At 40.9% G+C, this 18,964-nt stretch overlaps 1 protein-coding gene across 1 annotated transcript; it reads left to right on the forward strand.

Annotated features, from left to right (window-relative positions):
- Window positions 1–560: 560 nt before the first annotated feature.
- On the forward strand, window positions 561–18,742 carry ghrhrl (growth hormone releasing hormone receptor, like). Its single transcript, XM_084549118.1, has 13 exons — window positions 561–749; window positions 7,586–7,691; window positions 8,213–8,320; window positions 9,014–9,105; window positions 9,675–9,778; window positions 10,402–10,534; window positions 10,704–10,851; window positions 12,079–12,139; window positions 12,698–12,767; window positions 13,078–13,169; window positions 14,015–14,144; window positions 15,351–15,392; window positions 16,369–18,742. Exons 1-13 carry the CDS (start codon window positions 696–698, stop codon window positions 16,468–16,470), a joined length of 1,242 nt encoding a protein of 413 aa, XP_084405244.1. The 5' UTR covers window positions 561–695; the 3' UTR covers window positions 16,471–18,742.
- The last annotated feature ends 222 nt before the right edge of the window (window positions 18,743–18,964 follow it).

An 18,964-nucleotide genomic window follows, 5' to 3' on the forward strand; every position in this document is an offset into this window, starting at 1 on the left:
CAATGTGTCTATGCAAAATTAAAAATAAATGAAGAAAAAACATGAATTTTAATATTTACAATTCTCCCCCATCTGCCTTTCTGTAACTTTTTATTTAAAAACCAATACTTTGACAAAAATAATCATAAATAGCTACTGTAAATGAGTATAATAGTAAGTATAACAGACAAAACCTTTGAAACAAGTTGAAAGATATCTATTAAAGTAGCCCTTTAATTTGAATGCCCAAATGATATGCTCATGACACAAGACCAGATGTAATTATTTGTTTGTGTTTGGCGACACAGTCCGGCTCATAAAAGCAGATGTGCGGGGTTCAATCAGCCGCTGAGCTGTGAAGTGTACATGCGTAACCATGAGCTGACGTTCGTCTTCAAAATAAAAGAGAAGAGCCTACTTTCAGAATGGTGCAGCGTATGGCTAATTACTGTTAAGTCTCTTCACTGCAGTTTTAGTGGGTTTTATTTTTATGGTTAATCAACTTGTGTAAGAAGGTATTCATCTACAAGCAGACTTTGACGAAAGCTCAAAGCGTGAGGGTTTTATTGTGGAAATACACACCGGAAATAAGCCATTTGTAATAGTGCGTGCTCGACGCTGTGTACATCTGGAAAGCGCGCAGCATCCCGTCCTGCTGGAGTGAGTCTCAGGAAAGCGCCACGTTTGGACTCAGCGGAGGATACAGAACCGGCAGCATGTCCTGTCTCAACATCAGAGGGATTTTTCTTACTTTGTGTTTGGCTCCAGCTGTGAGTGATTTACTTTAACTACTGCTTTTTCTTTTATTTATTTATTTTTTTACAGAAAAAAAAAAAAAAAATACAATAATTAATTATAACCTGAAATATCACGCCAGAAACGATCTTTTAATTATTATTTCTCAGAGATAAAACTAATACAAATATGCAACATCTTACAAAATTGTCTGAAGCAACAGATATCAGTGAGAAAACACCTCACATTCACTAACAGATGCATTCCTGCTCAAATTACCTTGAAGTCTCTATCTATACGTGCAATTTATTTAATGTTGCACTTTTGCCACTGCTTTGATCAAAACAAGAACGGACCTGTGTGTGTGTGTGTGTGTGCACTCCCTGTTGTCTGTATGCAGGCACCTGTTTGGTTCACCGCTCAGGTCCAAAGTCATTTACTTGCCATTTAAGCATAAAGTGCTGCCTATTCACATTAATCCATGCACTCAATAAGCTTATGATGAATGTGTACTGTTGATAGCCCGCTCTAACGTATGCACCATGCTATACATTGTCACCATTACTATGAGTGGCCATGCGTGAGCAATGGTTTTACATGTCTGTGAATAATGGGACAGCGTGTGAGCTTTTAAAAGACATCTGGATGTATGTGATCTGTTGCTGTGAGTGAACAGGGTGTTCAGTATAGCCTGTACTGCATGCAGCTATGATAAAAACAAGTCATCTGAGAGAGTCAGTGCCTTGTACTCTTATTCATTATTTTCTGACATTTTGAAGATTGATCCCTGGGTGAATTGTGAATCTGAAAAAAAAAAATCTGCAAATGACTTGATAGAAAAAAACCTTAGCCATAGTGCACTGCTCCTTTCTTTTCATTCTTACTTTGTACTTAGTTATTTACATGTACGTTTGTCTGTGCCTGCATGTATGTGGAGTTTGGTGGTGCTAGTAGATTTATTTCATTTAAAACACAAACAAATCCTTTTCATTAGTCTGCCACACACACACGTTTAATTGTCCTCAGTAAAATGAAAATAGAATGTCTATTTTTTACCATATTGTTTACTATCTACTATCTATCTACTATCTATACAACGTACAATTAGTTTTGTCCAATCAACTGTGAACAAGCATGATAGGCAACAAACCGCACACTTGAGTGTGAGCACACCGATATGCTGAGACTCACCACAGCAATTCTTTTTCAATCAACAGCTTCATGGGGCTATTATTGCACGGCCACCTCACTAATTTCCATAACAGATTATAAAAATGAGAGGCAAGGCAAAACGGGCGGTGTGGTGATCAGAGTGCCAGAGAGAGATTGGGACCAGAGCAGACACTCATCAACGTGCACCTCTTCATTCTGTCACCGCTCAGGACTGCCGGGAATTCTAATGAACCGCCCTCCAAACACACACCCGTGTCTTAAACGGAAACACAAAAACAGCAAACAAGACCGGCGCTATAGCAGGTCCTGGTCTGAAGTAATAGCTATTGTGAGCTGCATGATAAACAATTAGAAATGGGCTTGTATCTTATTCATTGTATGAGCTAAACTTAAAGGACTTCACAAACAGAACAGGGCTGCTCAACTGTATGTTCATACTGTGACTTGAAGGGGCAATATGTTTTGAAAAGAAATCTTTATGTCTGGCATTATCAACCTATAGTTTGCGTTATAGCTCGATTCTCAGCAAGAACGTAGTAGCAAGAAATCAGTCGTAACATGGCTCAGTTTGCATGGTCAGTGGCTGCCCTAAAAACTTGCTTTGCTTTGTTATGCTCTACTTTACAGAAGACATTAATACGTTTCAGCCCGGTACAAAACTGTTGTTGGTCTCTATAGGTAATGACCCCATTCATGACAACTATTGAGGGGGTCATGTTTTTTTTTTATATAACACATCCATTTAAGTTGTTTTGAGGCTACAAGGCTGCTGCTTTAACTGTTTACTGTTTACTTGCCAGTCCAGAAGAAGCTTTGCAAGATTCACCTCCCTCACTGAAACATTTCTTATGTTGCTAGTTTGAGGAAAAACTGGACCCTGCAGTGACTTGCTGTTCTCTCTTCAGGTACATAGTGGTATGACATGATGCTAGCTGGTTAGCATGCTAACTTCCCTGCAACACAATACATAGGCGTCTTTGACAAAACTTCACATTACTATTCCTCAACGTTCTATATCCAGTAGTCAGTTAGCTTAGCCAAACATACAGAATTAAAAACTGTTTAACTGCTTGTGGTTTGGCTGAGAAAAAAAGCTGGTGGATGACTCTGGATGTAGCCAGGCTAACTACGCCCAGCTCCTCATGCTGAGGGAAGTGTTTCCTGGCTCAGCCGGCTTCATTCACATCTACGTTTCAGTAAGAAATCAAATAAGCCCATTTCCAAAAAAATGTCAAACTATTTCCTTCTGTATATGTAATCTGTGCTGGCCTTGTTTATGCTTTCTTTCTGATTGAATGAACATGTTTTATATTTTTGCACTGTGCCAGAGTGCTGCGGCGGCAGCGTAAAAGTGCATCTCTCTCGCAGCTGAAAATAGAAGGCAACATCTGCAAAGTGAGCCCAATCCTATGGCCCCTTTTTTGGGGTAGTTAGTGGATAATGGGCTTCACTTCTCTGTGAACATTTTCACAGCAGACTGCGCGCCAACCTGGCAGTGTGAAGGGGCCTTTGGCTTAGCATTTAGTTTCATGGTTCATTTTATCCAGACTTACCTTGCGTAGCCCCCCCCCCCCCCCAATTTCTCTCCATCTCTTTTTTTGTGTCTTAAATGCGACATATTTTCTCCCTTTATTCCATCATGTCGCTGAAATGCATGAGCACGTCATGCGCCCACAGTGTCAGCCTTGACTCTCACTTTATTCCTCACCCCTGCCATTCAAAGCGGGTCTCGCTGACTCTAATCTGCACAACAATTTTTTTATATAAAAGGTTGTGACAATATCCCCCTGCGTGAAAGGAACCGATCTTACAGTGCGCCATTTAGCCAATTGCCTTTTCTGTGTAGTCAAGGTTATCTTCTGTAACATAAGTTAATAGAGATTTCCATAAGATAACAGATCTAAGCAATAAATTATAGCAACACAACCATTGTTTCTCAGAGAACACCATACCACTGTTCCACCTTAAAATAAATGACAACTCTTATTTCCTGAATTTAATGTCTCTGCATGCAGCAAAGTAAACCATTTTTTCATTATGTTCCTTGCCTGCCTTTGAACAGGAGGAGTAGTAATTGCTGGGTAAATTGCACGATAACGCCTCTCATTATGTTATTAGCATTGCATTAGGAACAAAGAGGACTGGCAGGGATTTGCTCAGGTTGGTTCCAACATTTCCTCACGGTTCCTCGTTGACGGAGGGAGACATGATGCTGAGGGTTTGCATATTTGTTCCCAATTACTTAGAGAAAATGGGGGAATTATTTTTTTTCCTGTCCAACATCTATCATGAGGATTGTGTTCGGTTCTAGCTAGTGTTTGTTCTGTTGCTGCTAAAGTGGTTTGTTGTTCTGTGCACTCACACAAGCTCGGGCTTTTTCTTAGAATGCCATTATCTGGGCATACGAGACGGTGTGTTAGGCACAAAATGAGGAGAAAGGTGAGGTGGGTTGTGGAGTTGGAGAAACAGAAATGAAAAGTTTTGGTCCAAATCAGTTTATGGCTATTTTATCATATACCGTTCAGCCACAACATATGACCGGAGAAGTAAATAACATTAACCATCTTGTGACAATTCAATGTTCTGCTGGGAAACTATTGGACATGACATTCGTGAGGATGTTACTTAGACATGCAAGCCTCACCTAAACCAGACCAGACATTATTCTGTGTCCTTCAAATGCTCTGACTTTACTTTTGATCAGAATCTCTAAGGCAGACAGTTTCCTGTAAGAGGAAACTGTGTTTAACTTTTTAAAATAAATGAGCTCAGCCAGATTAGATATCTTATCTGCAGGGACATTTGACATTTTCTGTCTGTCTTTATTAGTGTGTTCAAAGAAATGAGAGTACGCTTGATTCAGTTTTTATCATTCTTTCTATTTATAGTAATAACACTCGCAAATCTCTCCCATATCATTTTTACCTTCATGATTAAAATAACTTTTTTTTTACTTCAAGACTGATCTTCATGACTTGTGCCATGAAGATCAAGACTAAACTTGGTGAATATGTTTGTTTTTTGGTGTTTTCTGATAATATAATTCATCATTCAATTCAAATTAGTGCATAGCATTATGATATTAAATCATTATATATCTGTTAAAGGCAGTGCTCAGTGGCATACTTTCCTCTGCTTGTGGTGGCTTTTTGCAAGTAATGCTGTTTCCCCTTAAGAGAAACTCTTTTAATGGAAATGTTGATAGCACACAACATGCCAGTTCATCCCATTGGATGACACTCAAAGAGCTGATAACTGGAAAAAAAAATCATGGTCCTCCAGGGAAAGCATTTTGTCCCACAGGACACAAGCTTCAGAAGTGAAATCACACAGGAATTGTCCTCCTGAAGCCTGGTTTCATAAAGAGTTTGGTAGCAGCTTGTCACAAAGCCACATACAGTATTTACCCCTCAGGTCTTTTAAAATGAGATGGAAATGAGCTGAAAGGTAGACAGAAGTCTGAGCAATATGCTTAGCAGTACCAGAGATGACTTTATTAAGGCTGCGTCTGCAACCTCTGGTGTTGACCTGATGTGTTTAATTGGATGTGCAGCTTTTTAAAGACTGGAGGAGCGACTTGAATAGAAGACATTCAGAATGGGAAAGACCAACATGCAGTAATTTTAGGAAAGAAAGGGCATCTGTTACTTCCCCTTTTTCTAGTTTGTCACGTTCTTTCCAGCTCCCCTCAGAGACACACACTGGGCACATGCTGCACAGAATGGCTCGGTGAACAATAACAAATTATTGGGTTTCTTTCCATATTAGAAGAACTCTTTCCAAATTAGCAGAATCAGTAATGAAACTGTATACATAGGCTGTCACGGGTTACCAAATTATATTGGCAAATTAAAAAAAAAAAAAGGACCAGGTGAAATACACCGTGCGGAAGACATTTCATCAGAAAACACCCTGTCTTAGCTAACAACACGAGCTCCTGCTGCTGCTCTGACCTTTAGATTGAGTCCACTTAAGTTCACTCACAGCATAAAACAAGAAAACCCTTGGTATAGCCAATCCAGCCATAAGCCACTCACCAGCTACCGCCTTGATGAGGACACAGATCGAACATGTTAGAGAATATTAAGGCATTCGTTTAATTCAGTTCATTCTGTGGTATATACATTAAAGGGGTATTACCGTTTTTTTTACAACCTGGACCTTATTTCTGGCATAAAATACGATCGCTTACTCACCCATATAACTTTTGTGTCATTTGAAGTCATTCAGCTGATATTTAGATCCGTGTATATCCATATAGTGGGAGTGACTGGGGCACCGAAACGCAGCCTCTAAATAACAAATTATCTGCCGCGAAACTCGTTCATTTCACCAATATTTTGTTATGATACGCTAGTGCTATTTCCTGTTGAGTCCGGAGTTACCTGTTATCATCATCCGGGGTCTGTAGATTGACCTACTAACCTTTGACCTGGATGATGTCATCTCTGAGTGCCCTGCGCACCCTGCGCGGCTTGTTTACCTGTAATTTGATACGTCTAGTTTTTTACAGCATGGCTGAATATGTTTCCGATTCTGAGGTTGTGGATGACGACTTTGTTTATGATGGACGCGAATAGATAACAGGTAACCCTGGACTCAACAGGGAATAGCACTAGCGTATCATAACAAAATATTGGTGAAATGAACGAGTTTCGCTGCAGATAATGCGTTATTTAGAGGCTGCGTTGCGGTGCCCCAGTCACTCCCACTATATGGATATACGCAGATCTAAATATCGTCCAAACGACTCCAAATGACACCAAAGTTATATGGGGGAGTAAACGATCGTATTTTATGCCAGAAATAGTCCAGGTCATGGTCCAGGTTTTAAAAAACGGTAATTCCCCTTTAAGAAAGGTGTAAGAGTCCGACACCAGACTACAAAACAGCAGTGGTTGTTTTGAACTCCACATCATCTTTGCATTTCCGTCTTCTAGAAACCCCTCACCACCAACTGACATGACACATTCTGCCTAACACAAGCATTCAACATTCATATCCATATTGTTCAGCTTCCTTCAGACTGAGATCAAACCTCTTTCTTCTCTACAGCAGGCTCTTATATTAGACTCAAAAACATGCTTTGTCCTGTGCTGCACAGTTAAGGCAAACCAGTCACAATGTGGGCATGCGTTTCCAGATTCATGATGCTCCAACTCTCTTTTCCTGATGTTTCCTCCACCCGCCCTCTTCCCACATGGCCATCCATCATCAGCCCTTTACCTTCTCACAAACAAGATGTCCTTCTTTGTTTCAGCCGCAAATAAATGTCAGCGCAAAGTCAAATGCAAATCCACTTATTCTGTTTTCATCTGCCATCAGGGAATGGAGGCTCAATCAGGGGCAGACAAACAGAAGAATCTCCGAGCGACTCTAAATGGACGGAGCGCAAAATTGTTGGAGGCCAAAATAATCATTGCTTTCCGTAGGGACTAACTCGTTTAATGAATTCTTCCATCATTCCCATTCTGCGCACCATAGTGAAAGAGTTTTTACGACCGAAATAGGTGCATTTTACCAAACGGTTACTGTTTTAGTGGGAAAGTAAAGTAAGTCGCTGCCCTTTAAAAACAAGTCTGGTCAGGTTTTCAGTTAAAGGCAGAGTGACCATCCACCGCTTGTATATCTCCTTCTAATGGAACGTCACCTCCCTCTTCCCTCTGCTATTTCTCATTGCCTTGTTTTCTACCTCCAGGCCTTGTCGAGTCTGCACCCCGAATGTGAATACATATTTCAGCTGGAGAAAGAGGAGCGTCACTGCCTCCAGTACGTCGCGGAGCAGGCAAACAAAAGCACAGAAGGTGCGTTTCCCTTTTTTAAATCAACCCTCCTGATCTCAGTGCGGCCGCGGCAGCTCATAGGAATTCAAGGGTGGCCGCAGTTGCCGTGTGAAATATAGTGCAAACGCTCACATTAAGTACACGAGGCTAAGCTGGAATGAATGCCTCGCAGGGAATCATCGGCTGTCAGGGAAGATTCTTGATGGCAACCAAACTAAACACACTGGGCGATCTGTCACAGTGATGCATCCGTAGACGAGACCATTAAGGATTGTTACACAGAGATTTATGTTTGTAATCTATCTCAAGATGAAGGTCTTGGGTGGGGAGTGCCTGTGCTTCCTCATTTCTGTCCTAATACATTGTGTGGTTTAAAAATGCATTGCTTGTGCTATACACCATTTACCTACCTCGTTTCTCCATAAGTATAACCCAACTCTGTATTTTCTGATAGTCGTGTTTGATTGATGATTTCTCTCTTTCTGTCTGATTCACTGCTTTATTTTTAACCTCCTTTCTGCCTCTAAACCACTTCTGGAAAGGTTGTCGTCCATTCTGGGATGCGGTCGCCTGTTGGCCTCATGCAGTCACAGGGGAAACTGTTCAAAGAGCGTGTCCCGCAGTCTTCTCCCTCTTCAGAAACAACACAGGTGAATCAATGCTCGCACTGTGACAGTGTTTTTAATCCGGATGAGTTCATAAAGTGTGTGTTTTCCAGTCATTAATCTGGTAATTTGGATGTATTCTGACTTGGACTCGACTCTCAGTGCGCAGGCTTGTCAGATTGTCACAGGAGACTGCAACCCAATTAAGATTTTCCTAAAAAACAAATTGTGCGTTTGTGTGGCGGGTGGCATAGGTAGTGAAGTCCAGAGTGTTTTAGAAAATGAGCAAACATGATGTACACACATATCAGTGTTAGAACAAGAGGATGTGCTGGCAGCTCTGTGAGGCTGTGGGCTAAATGCCATGTTCATGTCATACCGGATGGCTGGTCAGGATGAGATGACTTGCAGACATCATCTGACAACTCAGGAGGGAGGGTATTATGCTGACAAAGATGGATATGTGAAAATTGTGGCATCACTTTTATTTAAGTTAAAGATGTCAATATATCTTCCATGTTGGATGGTGGATTAGTCTGATGATAATGATCCTCAATTTTTATTTTTATTTTTTTTCAGTTTTTTTCATTTGGAGCAAAAGACAAGCTCCATCTAAGAATGCCTTTGGTTTTGCAGGTGAAGCCTATGTGAGGTCAATCTCCAATCTTCTCTTCCCTTGAAACTGCTTCTAAACTAATAGCTGTGTTGGTTCATCCATTTCTTGACCTTTCATTTTAGGGTCGGTGAGCCGAAACTGCACCGGCAGAGGTTGGTCCAGGCCCTTCCCACCGTACCATATTGCCTGCAACGTGGACGATGACATTCCTGAGGTGAGAGTCGCTGGGGCGAGGCAGGTAGAGAGGTCAGACCGAGGACTGAGAGACTGCAAACTGAGAGCGCAGGGGTCAGGGAGAGGATTAAAAATGAGAGAGGAAGCAGAATGAACGACCAACAGAAAAGAGGCAGAGGACCAAAACAGAAGTATGGCCATTTTGGTTCAACAGCAGAAATTAACACTATATTAGAAAAGGAAAGGTACAGAAGTGAAAATTCTGCACGTATTCCTGCTTTTGTTTCTTTTCAGATTCAAGCATGTAGGCCTACTGGTTAGCTAAAAGAAAATCTATTCAAACGTGTGTGAAAATAAATGAGAAAATACTTTTGCATGGCACCCGTTGAGTAAAAACTGAGATTATCTTGTTTCACAAAGAGAAAATTGTCCATAATTGTAGATTCTGGAGGATACTGCAGTCGGTGCTCTATAAATCGTTTCTTGTATTGATCTCGCCTTTTTTATGTACTTCTTTGAGTTGATTTTCTCGTCTTCCTGCCATCAGTGACTCAAAATATGGAAAGAGCTTCGACGCAGTTGCAATTTTGTTTCTCGCCCTGCTTACAGACAGAGGAGTCATACTTCGCCACAGTGAAGCTGATCTACACCATCGGCTACAGCATCTCTCTGGTGGTGCTGGCTGTCGCTGTGTTGATCCTGTTGCTCTTCAGGTATGAAAAGATTACATACGCTGTTCAGAGACAAAACAGTTTTTCATAATCAGTGCATTTTTGGTAAACTTTGTTAAGCCTATCTCACTTACTACAGGAAGCCAAGACCCTGGAGTGACAAACGATACTCATACTTATTAAAGTCTGAAATTTAATTTCAGACTTTAATAAGGACTCAACTCACCAAGGGTCCACGGAGTCATACAGAAATATTGATGTACTGCAAACAAAAGATGATTCCAAGGCATTCATAGCCGTGGGTATAAAAATAGATTTTAATATTGGCTGTGCTGTGCACTGCACATGTTTAAAAGACATGTTAGCGTCTCATTTGAAACGTGGTTCCAGTCGTTAGATTAGTTCAGCATCAAGACTGGAAGCAGCAGAAACACCCCTCTATTTTACTGATTAGTTCCTGTTAAAAGACCCCCATGTGGTCTCCTCCTTAGCGAGGGACTGACACATTTCAAGAGTCTCCTCACACTCGCTCAGCTGGCTCTTTGGTTCACCGGATTAAAGCAAGCATGAACATGTAGAAACACAAAACCTATTAGCTGAGGTTTCCTTTTTTCTCCTTCCAGTTGGTCAGTAGTTTCTATGTATTTTTTATTTTTTTCCAACAGGAGGCTGCGTTGTGCCAGGAACTTCATCCACATCCAGCTCTTTGTTACTTTCATCCTGAAAGCTGTGGCGGTGTTTATAAAGGATGCTACGCTGTTCTCCAGTGACGACACCAACCACTGCACCCTTTCCACGGTAAGATGATGGTGCTCAGGACAAGAGGTTCTCCATCGTATTAAGAAATTCCTCAGGGCCGATTTATGCATGCGCACGTGTTGCTTGTACACCTCCTCTCTTATGCTAATCCCTCCTTACAGTTCACACTTTGTCCTTCTTCTCCTCCCTGTTGTTTATTTCCGTCCAGTTTGCCTGTAAGGCCTCTGTGGTTTTCTGTCACTACTGTGTAATGGCCAATTTTTTCTGGCTCCTGATGGAGGCGCTCTACCTCAATTCCCTGCTGCTCTCCTCTTTCTATCAAAGATGCCTCTGGGGCTTCAGCCTGCTGGGATGGGGTGAGAACATTGACTTTTTGAAGAACTTAGGTCTACAACGAGATCCCCTACTTTTTAAATTCTGTATTAACATTGCAGGCAAGATAATAATAATAAGCGACCTTATATTTTTCCATTTGCTTCTGGAAATGGAAGATGAGCCATCACAGTTTAAGTCAAACATATTTAGCAGGCCATTTTTTCTTTTTCTTATTATCCAGTAGTTCTAACATAAGCCATCGGCGCCAACATGACCAGCTTATTATTTTTAACAGCTAAAATCTCTCATGGCTCAGTGGCATCCATGGCAAACAAACTAAATTACAGTTTAGCTCCCGGTGGCAGCTACGTACTTCATTATGTTTGCGGGTTGACATTTTGTAAAGCCACGTTCAAGTATATAAATGAAAGGGGGAGCAGAAACCCGCTGCCAGTACAACTCGCTAAGTACAACTGATGAGTTTGTGCGAGGCAAGAAATTGATCAGAAGCTGCCGATACTGTCCGTGCAGTCTCTAGAATGACAAATTTACTTGTAGATATTGCTGCACACATCAGTACAGATGTTAGAAAAGTTCACATTCAGCCAACAGGTTCACACACTAACTGTCTAATTATGATTCAGCTGCCTCAGCTTCAGTCCCAGCGCTGCGCTGTAAAATATTCCATTGCAAGTAAAAATTCTACGATTAATAATGTTGATACGTAAAGATGTAAGTAAAAGTAAACTATAATGTTTTACTGTTATATATTATATTTTGCTTTAGTGTTTTTTAGTGCATTTTACTCCTGCAGATGTTAAACTTTGAGCTAACTTAATTACTTTATTCTATGTGGTAGTTTAGTGTACAGCAGAGCATCAGTATATTTTATAAGATCGTCATATGTTTGTAATGTTGTTGTCATGAGAACTGCGCATTTCCAAAGAGTCAACGTTGCATGAGCTCGACAGCCCTATTTTAAAAGTTTTGAGTAAGACACATTTCATAACTCATGCTTTTCACAGGACGGGAAGAATGTGAAACATTGTGACAAGTTTTCAGACAAATTATGGAGTCAAAAGTAAAATCCATGTCTCTGAAATGCAGCGGATTAGAAATATGAAGTTGGATATACTGGGGACTCATGCTCAAGCTTGGTACTTTGCACAGCTCTTCAGTAAATGTACTTTCCTGCAATCCACCAAAGCTCAGACTGCTGATTGATTACATCTTACTGATATTAATTTTGGTTTCCTTTGTTTCCACAGGTGTGCCTGTGTTCTTCATCATCTTGTGGATTGGATCCAGGGTGTATTTTGAAGACACAGAGTTTGTATAAACCTCCATTACCACTATAGTGGCTATGAAGTGCTATAGTATGTTATAATGATGACATGCAATTTAAGTTTTTAAAATAGGGGAAATACACTCCCTAATTCAGTAATGTAAGAAGGTAACAAATCTCATTTTCCTCAAAGTTTCATGAAGGTTATGGTTTTGAACATTTGTTTAAAAAAAAATTGAGAGCTCCTTCAGTAATAGCTCCACAAACTACGTCCTCCAAAATGATCAGACAGTTCTTAAACAGTTTCAACATAAACTGAACATTATAACAGTCAAGAAGGACTGTATTGCAGGACTGTTATATTAGAAAGCATTCATCTTCACTAGTTTTCCTAATGAACTGCAAGCGGGTGCAAATACACGCCGTACTTCGAGGGAAATGTGAATGGGGACATTTTGTAACCTTCTTGAAATTGCATTTAAAATTTGCCCTCACTTGTAATCACTGCTATTTTACTTGTCAGGAGGTCATTTTTATTCTACAGTCAGTGATTGTATGCGGTGCTGAAGGAGAGCTTCATTTCAAAATGTCCTCTTGTGCAGATGTTGGGACATCAACGAGGACTCGCCCTACTGGTGGATCATCAAGGGCCCGATTGTGGTCTCTATAGCGGTAAATTCTCCCATTGTGCTGAAACAAACAAAATGATGAAATCATAATCATGCTCCTAGAATATTACAGATTGTTATGCAAATGGCTGGTTTACCTTCTTTTAAGAGGATGGTCTCAGAGGAAGGACTGGAAATAACTGATTTTATGCCATCAGAGCAGATGGCCTCGTAGCAGTCCATGTCACACACTCAGCTGTCCATATTGTTCTCAGGACAGTCAATAATCATGTCGTTGTAAGCATCACTTTTCTTTTTCGATTGCACCAGAAAATTTTTTCTTGATTCTGCATTCTTGCTTTTTTCATCAACAGTTCAACTTTATGCTCTTCATGAATATCATCAGAATCCTGATACAGAAGCTCAATCCTCGGCTGATCCAGTTCAATAACTCCTCTCAGTACAGGTAATACTTAAACCACAGACACTGTTGTCTGAGCAGTGAAAGGCCGTCTCGTCCTTTATTCATTTTTTTCCGTAAAGAATATAAAGTTAGACTTTAAGCTTTGTTATGATCAGACATTGTCTTCTATTAAATTTAGCTTTCATCTTTTCAAGACAGTGTTGGATGTTAGATGATGGTCATATCTGTGTGTCTAGTGTATCTCCAACCATTAAGCTTTTCCACTCTGATGGACATCAGATTTTTAACCAATATTTTGTCGCTCTTTGATTCTTTTTCACTTCGATGAGCCGACACTTTGAAGTCGGGAAAGATGCAAAGTTGTGCATGTGCAAAAACTGCTGATACCAGCGGTGGCCTGCCGCGGTGGGCGATGCATAATTCATCCGGTCACACACTAGTCAGTCTGGCCACGTCTATGCTTCTACTTACCAAGAGGCTTATCAGAATATCTAATTAAAACAGACTCACTAATTGCCTGGTTGTGTTCAGTCACATCACATACTGTATATTCTGATCTCATAAAAGACCTTTCAAAAGTAAGTTAAGTGATCCTTGACTTAATTGCACTCAGCTAGGTCAATATGTTCCAACACATTACATCTGCAATCAACAATTTAATCCTCTCATTTTGAATCAAACGCCTGCTACTGCCTTTCCTTCCCCAAACCAAAGCTGCGTTCAGACTGACGCGCACACACACAAGTATCCTCTTGATTGGCATCTGATCATTAGTGTGTCTGCATGCGTGATGCTAGGAAGAGCGGCATTCAGATGAGACGTGCACCTATTGACTCCCTCAGGTGGCTTCACCTCTTGCATCTTATTTATTTGCTTCTGTGCAACAGACGCCTGACTAAGTCCACCCTCCTCCTCATCCCTTTGTTTGGTACTCACTACATGTTCTTCAATTTTCTGCCCGACTACTTCAATGTGAACCTGCGCCTCTGCATCGAGCTCTGCATGGGCTCCTTCCAGGTGAGCACGTTAAACTGGCTCATGCGAACTTCACTGTCTGTCTGCACTATATGGTTGGGAATCCTATTTTCTGTATTTTATTTTCTAGTTTCTAGAGACGTCAATCAGCTAATAACATTTTCTTTGCTTTCTGAACTTTTGTTCATATTCCATGCAACAAAGAACCATTGTTATCGTGACATTTACGTGTGCAATTTGTATGAAAGACAGCCCTTAATGCGATGAATAAGAAAATAATTGCTTTAATATTTTATTAATGCCATGCATTCACAGTCAGCATGCAGCCATTTGCCCTATCAGATGGAGCTCTAGATACGCGTGCCACGCATTCACACCACTTGGTCAGTCAGGTGAAACTCCAGCTAGCCGTAAACCACCCCTACATTCATAGCAAGCACGGTGGCTGAGGAATTATGGGAGAGTGAAGAAAGTGCAGGCACACTTCACAGCAATACTGAGAAATGCTTACATAGATTTTCCCCATTTGGTGCAGGGTCAGTCTGCATGCGAACATGCCTAGCACTGCTGTGTTGGTGGGAAAGCAAGAGCAGCTGGACACAAACTGTCTTTTTTTTTTTTTATCCTCCAGATATGCAAAAGGCACAAAATTCAAATTACTTCCTCCACTTAATGCCCTATGCGGCGCCTACTAGTTTACTAGTGAGGTTGCCCCTTCCGGCTGAAAACATTATTATACGCAGACGTGTTTAGCAAGTATAAAGCCCGGTTTTATTCTCTTCGGCAGCACCTGCCAAAGCCCCTGCTGGGAGATGGAACGCGAGTCATTAGTTTTGCATGTGATTTTGAATGTGAATGTTGCCACAGAGTTCTTAATACCGTAAATGCAAGGAATTTCATTTGTTGTACTTTCATCAGTGGGTCGGAAGCTCAGTCGTCATTGTGTTTCTCATTTCGCGATTATGTAGTGACTTAACTAGCATAGCAAACATAGCTTCAGCATATCTGTTTATAAAAATAAAGAGTGTAACTCCTGTAGATTATACACATCAAGACTTAAAATCAGTGAATAGTCAAGATACAACAACAAACCATCCGTTCCACTCTAGTTTGCTGCTTGTGTGTTTGAAACATATTCTCATTCTTCAACCTATCAGTTCTCATTTGCGTCTGACATTTAAACCATCTTCACATGAGCAACCTTTTAATGGTGCGCCCTAAACTGATTGCAACCCTTCTGTCTTACAGGGGCTTCTCGTAGCAATCCTCTATTGCTTCCTCAACCAAGAGGTCAGTATAAGCCACGGCGTTCACTGTAAAATATTCAGCAAATCACACGGAGTCATTGGGACTCAAAATGCAGAATCATCTCCCACTTTGCTCCCCGTCATTATTGCATAAGGGAAGGACCCAGACCACTTATGTAACCGCCGGGATTAACGTGAGGCCAGCCTCTGACAGTTTGAGGGCAGCACCAGTCTGAGTTTAACACTCTCTACGCAATAACTCAAAATAATGTTCATGCGCTTTGGGGCCACGTGGGTCTTACTTTTATAAAAATGGATCAGTTCGTTCTTGTACCTTCCTATTCCTTCAGCTATTTCACTGATGCATCAGTAATACACTGAGTGAATACGTTGGGTGAGGATATTCAATACAATAATTCTCGGCAGGGAGAACAGATTTTAGATGTTTTATTTAGGTGTTGTCTTCCAAGATTATGGGATTATTGCTCTTTGGTGCTTAAGAAGATCAATACCACTCTCATGTCCGTCTGTCAGATGTTGCTTGGAGAGTCTACCAGTGTCTTCCCTGTATCTGTTGCTTACTGATTTCTTGCAGTAGCCCAGGGTGCACCGTCAGTAGAGGCAAAACAAGCCATCTAGGGAGCCATGACAAAGATGACAAAGGACGGATGCCAGATGGCTACCTTTTGGCATATTTTGCGATGACGACCACAAACCCCTTTAAACCTTCAAAGGACCTATAGAGCATTGACAGCACTCCACTTTTGTCTTCCTTATGACAGATTTAGCTAGTTTGGACTTGGGGGGACGGCACGTCTATGTCTTGATGTCTTGCCGCTGGCCGTGGCCACATACTTAGCAGCAATATGGATTGTCTCAAGTGTATTTGCCAAAATGTCATCCAGTTCAATCGTTTTTTATTAGATCATATTTTCTCAAACTTGCATCAGATATATGTGGCATGTAGGAGTGGCATACGTGTTTGCAAACAGCCATGTGCCTATGTGTTTGTCTGAAAGGTCCAGAAAGAGGTCCACATGCAGTGGCTGAGGTGGCAGGAGAGGAGTTACGGGGTGGTGTCGCCTGCCGCTAAGGGCAGCCAGATGGACACGCCTTTTTAACGGCCCGACATCTCCCTGCATAGACGGACCAAACACTCACAGAGGACTGCTTCTTCATCATCTCTAACGAGCTGTACAGTACACACAATACCACTGGTTGTTGACCACGCATCAGTCCACACCGTGTGACAGACTGCTTCATTGACCGCACTCCCTCAGCCAGAACGGAGGACCGGGGTGAACTCTTCAAAGTGGAATAATGCTGAAATCCCTTGACATTTTACAGACGCATCCAACAAGACAGCTCCTGCCAGTCTTCATATGCATTTCCCAAAGGGCACTGTGGCAACAAATTTAGAAGGATTACCTCAGAGATTTCCTCTGAGGCATGACAGGTCAAATTAAACAATGGTAATTTTGCTGAGCTGGAAGCTTAGCCTAACAATTACATAATGAGCAATTAGCAAGTGAAACGTTGCATACGATTTGTTTTCAACCATCACAACTTGCATTTCACAGTGTAGATGCTTCAGTAAGACAGTATTTTTTTTAAAAATTGATTGCGTTTGTCACAAGTGTTGTATCAAATTCTGTTGAACATGTGACACTGCAGCCACATGACGCACAAATGACTCACCGCTCCGCTCAATCAAATGTCAATTAAGGTGCACTGTTGCTAAGGACTTCCATACTCTTGGTCGATATAACATTAAGCATCATAATTTACCCCTGTGTTCATTGTTAGTGCTACAGGGTTAGGTGTTGTACATGAAAATTGCTGTGGGGGCTTTTTTTTTAGAATGAAAATCTGCACACTTATGAAAAAAAAAATGCTATGTTGTGTAGTTTGAAGGTTAAAGCCAATGTAATGTGTCGTGTCGTGTCTTGCTGAGTGAGAAATCTCTGCATCTCCACTGCCACTGCTATTCAGCACACGACTGGAGCATAAGTCTTTGTCGTGATGATAATTCTAAATTACTGTATTTTAACGCTGATACACGCTGTGCAATGCTTTCATCTGAATGGTTATATGAAAAAATTACAGTGTTCATCAACATACTGAATTTCTGTTCACGTGTGCCCTGTCTGTGGTCTTCATGTTACAGTGAAGTTTATTCTGTCTAAATTATGTCATCCTTTGCCTTCAACTGAATGTATAAACTTGGTCGCTGTTACACTGCTGTTTTACCATCGCTGCATCTAGGCGTCGATGTTTCATCCGTGCCTCTTTCTGTCATGGTCCAATGCCTTGTAAAGTATCAGGTTGCAAGTTTAAACCATCGCTTTCACTCAGCGCAAATGAAGATTACGTCAGCTGGCAGCTACAAAATATTAAAACCGTGATAAAAGCCGAAGGCATGAAAGTCATTGTGGCTGAATGCAATTCCCAAGAGTAGTCTTCATTCATTACTTCAGTGCTGATTAGGTATTTCATTGAAAAAAGTAAAAGAAAAAACATGTGCAATAAAATATCTTGTTTGCTTCATGAGACAACCTTAATAAATCAGATTTCTGAAAGCAAGCACAAAATTGGTCATTTTTGTGCTTAGGTTTATCTTTAAAGTGCTGCAGCGATTGTTTAAATACACCGTTCAGATGAGTGAAGGCGTTACTAGTTGTATGCTCTGTACGTTATGTTTCCAGTTCTACTGTTTTATCATCTGGCGAGCTGCTACTGTGGCATATTGTGTGTGTGTGTGCTACACATGCTGGTGGAGAGGAAAAGCAATTAGATGATGGTTTCCAGCGGGAAACTATTAAAACCATGGTAACCCATTAGAAATGTGTACAGAAGACAAATAATGTGAACAGGAGATGGGATCTTGATGCAGCAGTTGCTAACAATCGAGGCATCCTTGAGCAAGGCACTAAGAGAATCAAGAGCTGCTTCCTGAGCTGCCAGCGACGAGACGAGCAGACTTCACCTGGTTGGCTGGAAACAATTATATTAACCTTTATTTAAGTCAATCCCAATGATCTGAGGAAATGTCTTTTGAGGTAGAGACCTAGCTGACACAGCGACATGAAAGTTGAAGGCATAGCAAAATGAAAACCACTAATTGATAAAAATAAAATCAAAAAACCCACACAGTCATAAATTAGACTGCAGCGTCACAGACAGGAATTCAGCCACAATTGTCGTAAATGTTGCCATGTTGCTCTCTCTTGTACATTAGGGCAGCCGTAGATAATATGTAGCGTGACTTGTGATCTGATAATAATTACAAGATGAGCCCTGGGAAATAAATTTTCAAAGTTGTGACGGCAGCACAGAATGGCTTCGTCAAACGTAATGACCTTGAATGGTTTTAATTCAACCTAAATTAAGCCCAACTGGGAAAACAACTTTACTCTCAGATTAGTAAAAGAAAGCTTCTACGTAAAGACGCAAATTTCACTTCTGGTTTGCAATGCTTTGGAAAGTCTTTCCAAATTAGCCTTGTAGCCTTAAATTATGAAAAATCTCTTCTCAATGCTTCTCAGTCCTTTCTCTTTAACATGTAATTTTATTTTATTTCTTTTCTGCTGCTTTGTTATGGGGGACTGTTGCACT

Source organism: Chelon labrosus (assembly GCF_963514085.1).
Source record: "Chelon labrosus genome assembly, chromosome: 7".
Classification (NCBI taxonomy): Eukaryota; Metazoa; Chordata; class Actinopteri; order Mugiliformes; family Mugilidae; genus Chelon; species Chelon labrosus.

Excerpts from the sequence above, each read along its gene's own strand:
- ghrhrl (XM_084549118.1), top strand. The coding sequence starts at position 696 with ATGTCCTGTCTCAACATCAGAGGGATTTTTCTTACTTTGTGTTTGGCT. Across the intron at positions 7,692-8,212 it reads GGCAAACAAAAGCACAGAAG|GTTGTCGTCCATTCTGGGAT; the intron begins GTGCGTTTCCCT and ends ACTTCTGGAAAG. Across the intron at positions 10,852-12,078 it reads CTTCAGCCTGCTGGGATGGG|GTGTGCCTGTGTTCTTCATC; the intron begins GTGAGAACATTG and ends TTGTTTCCACAG.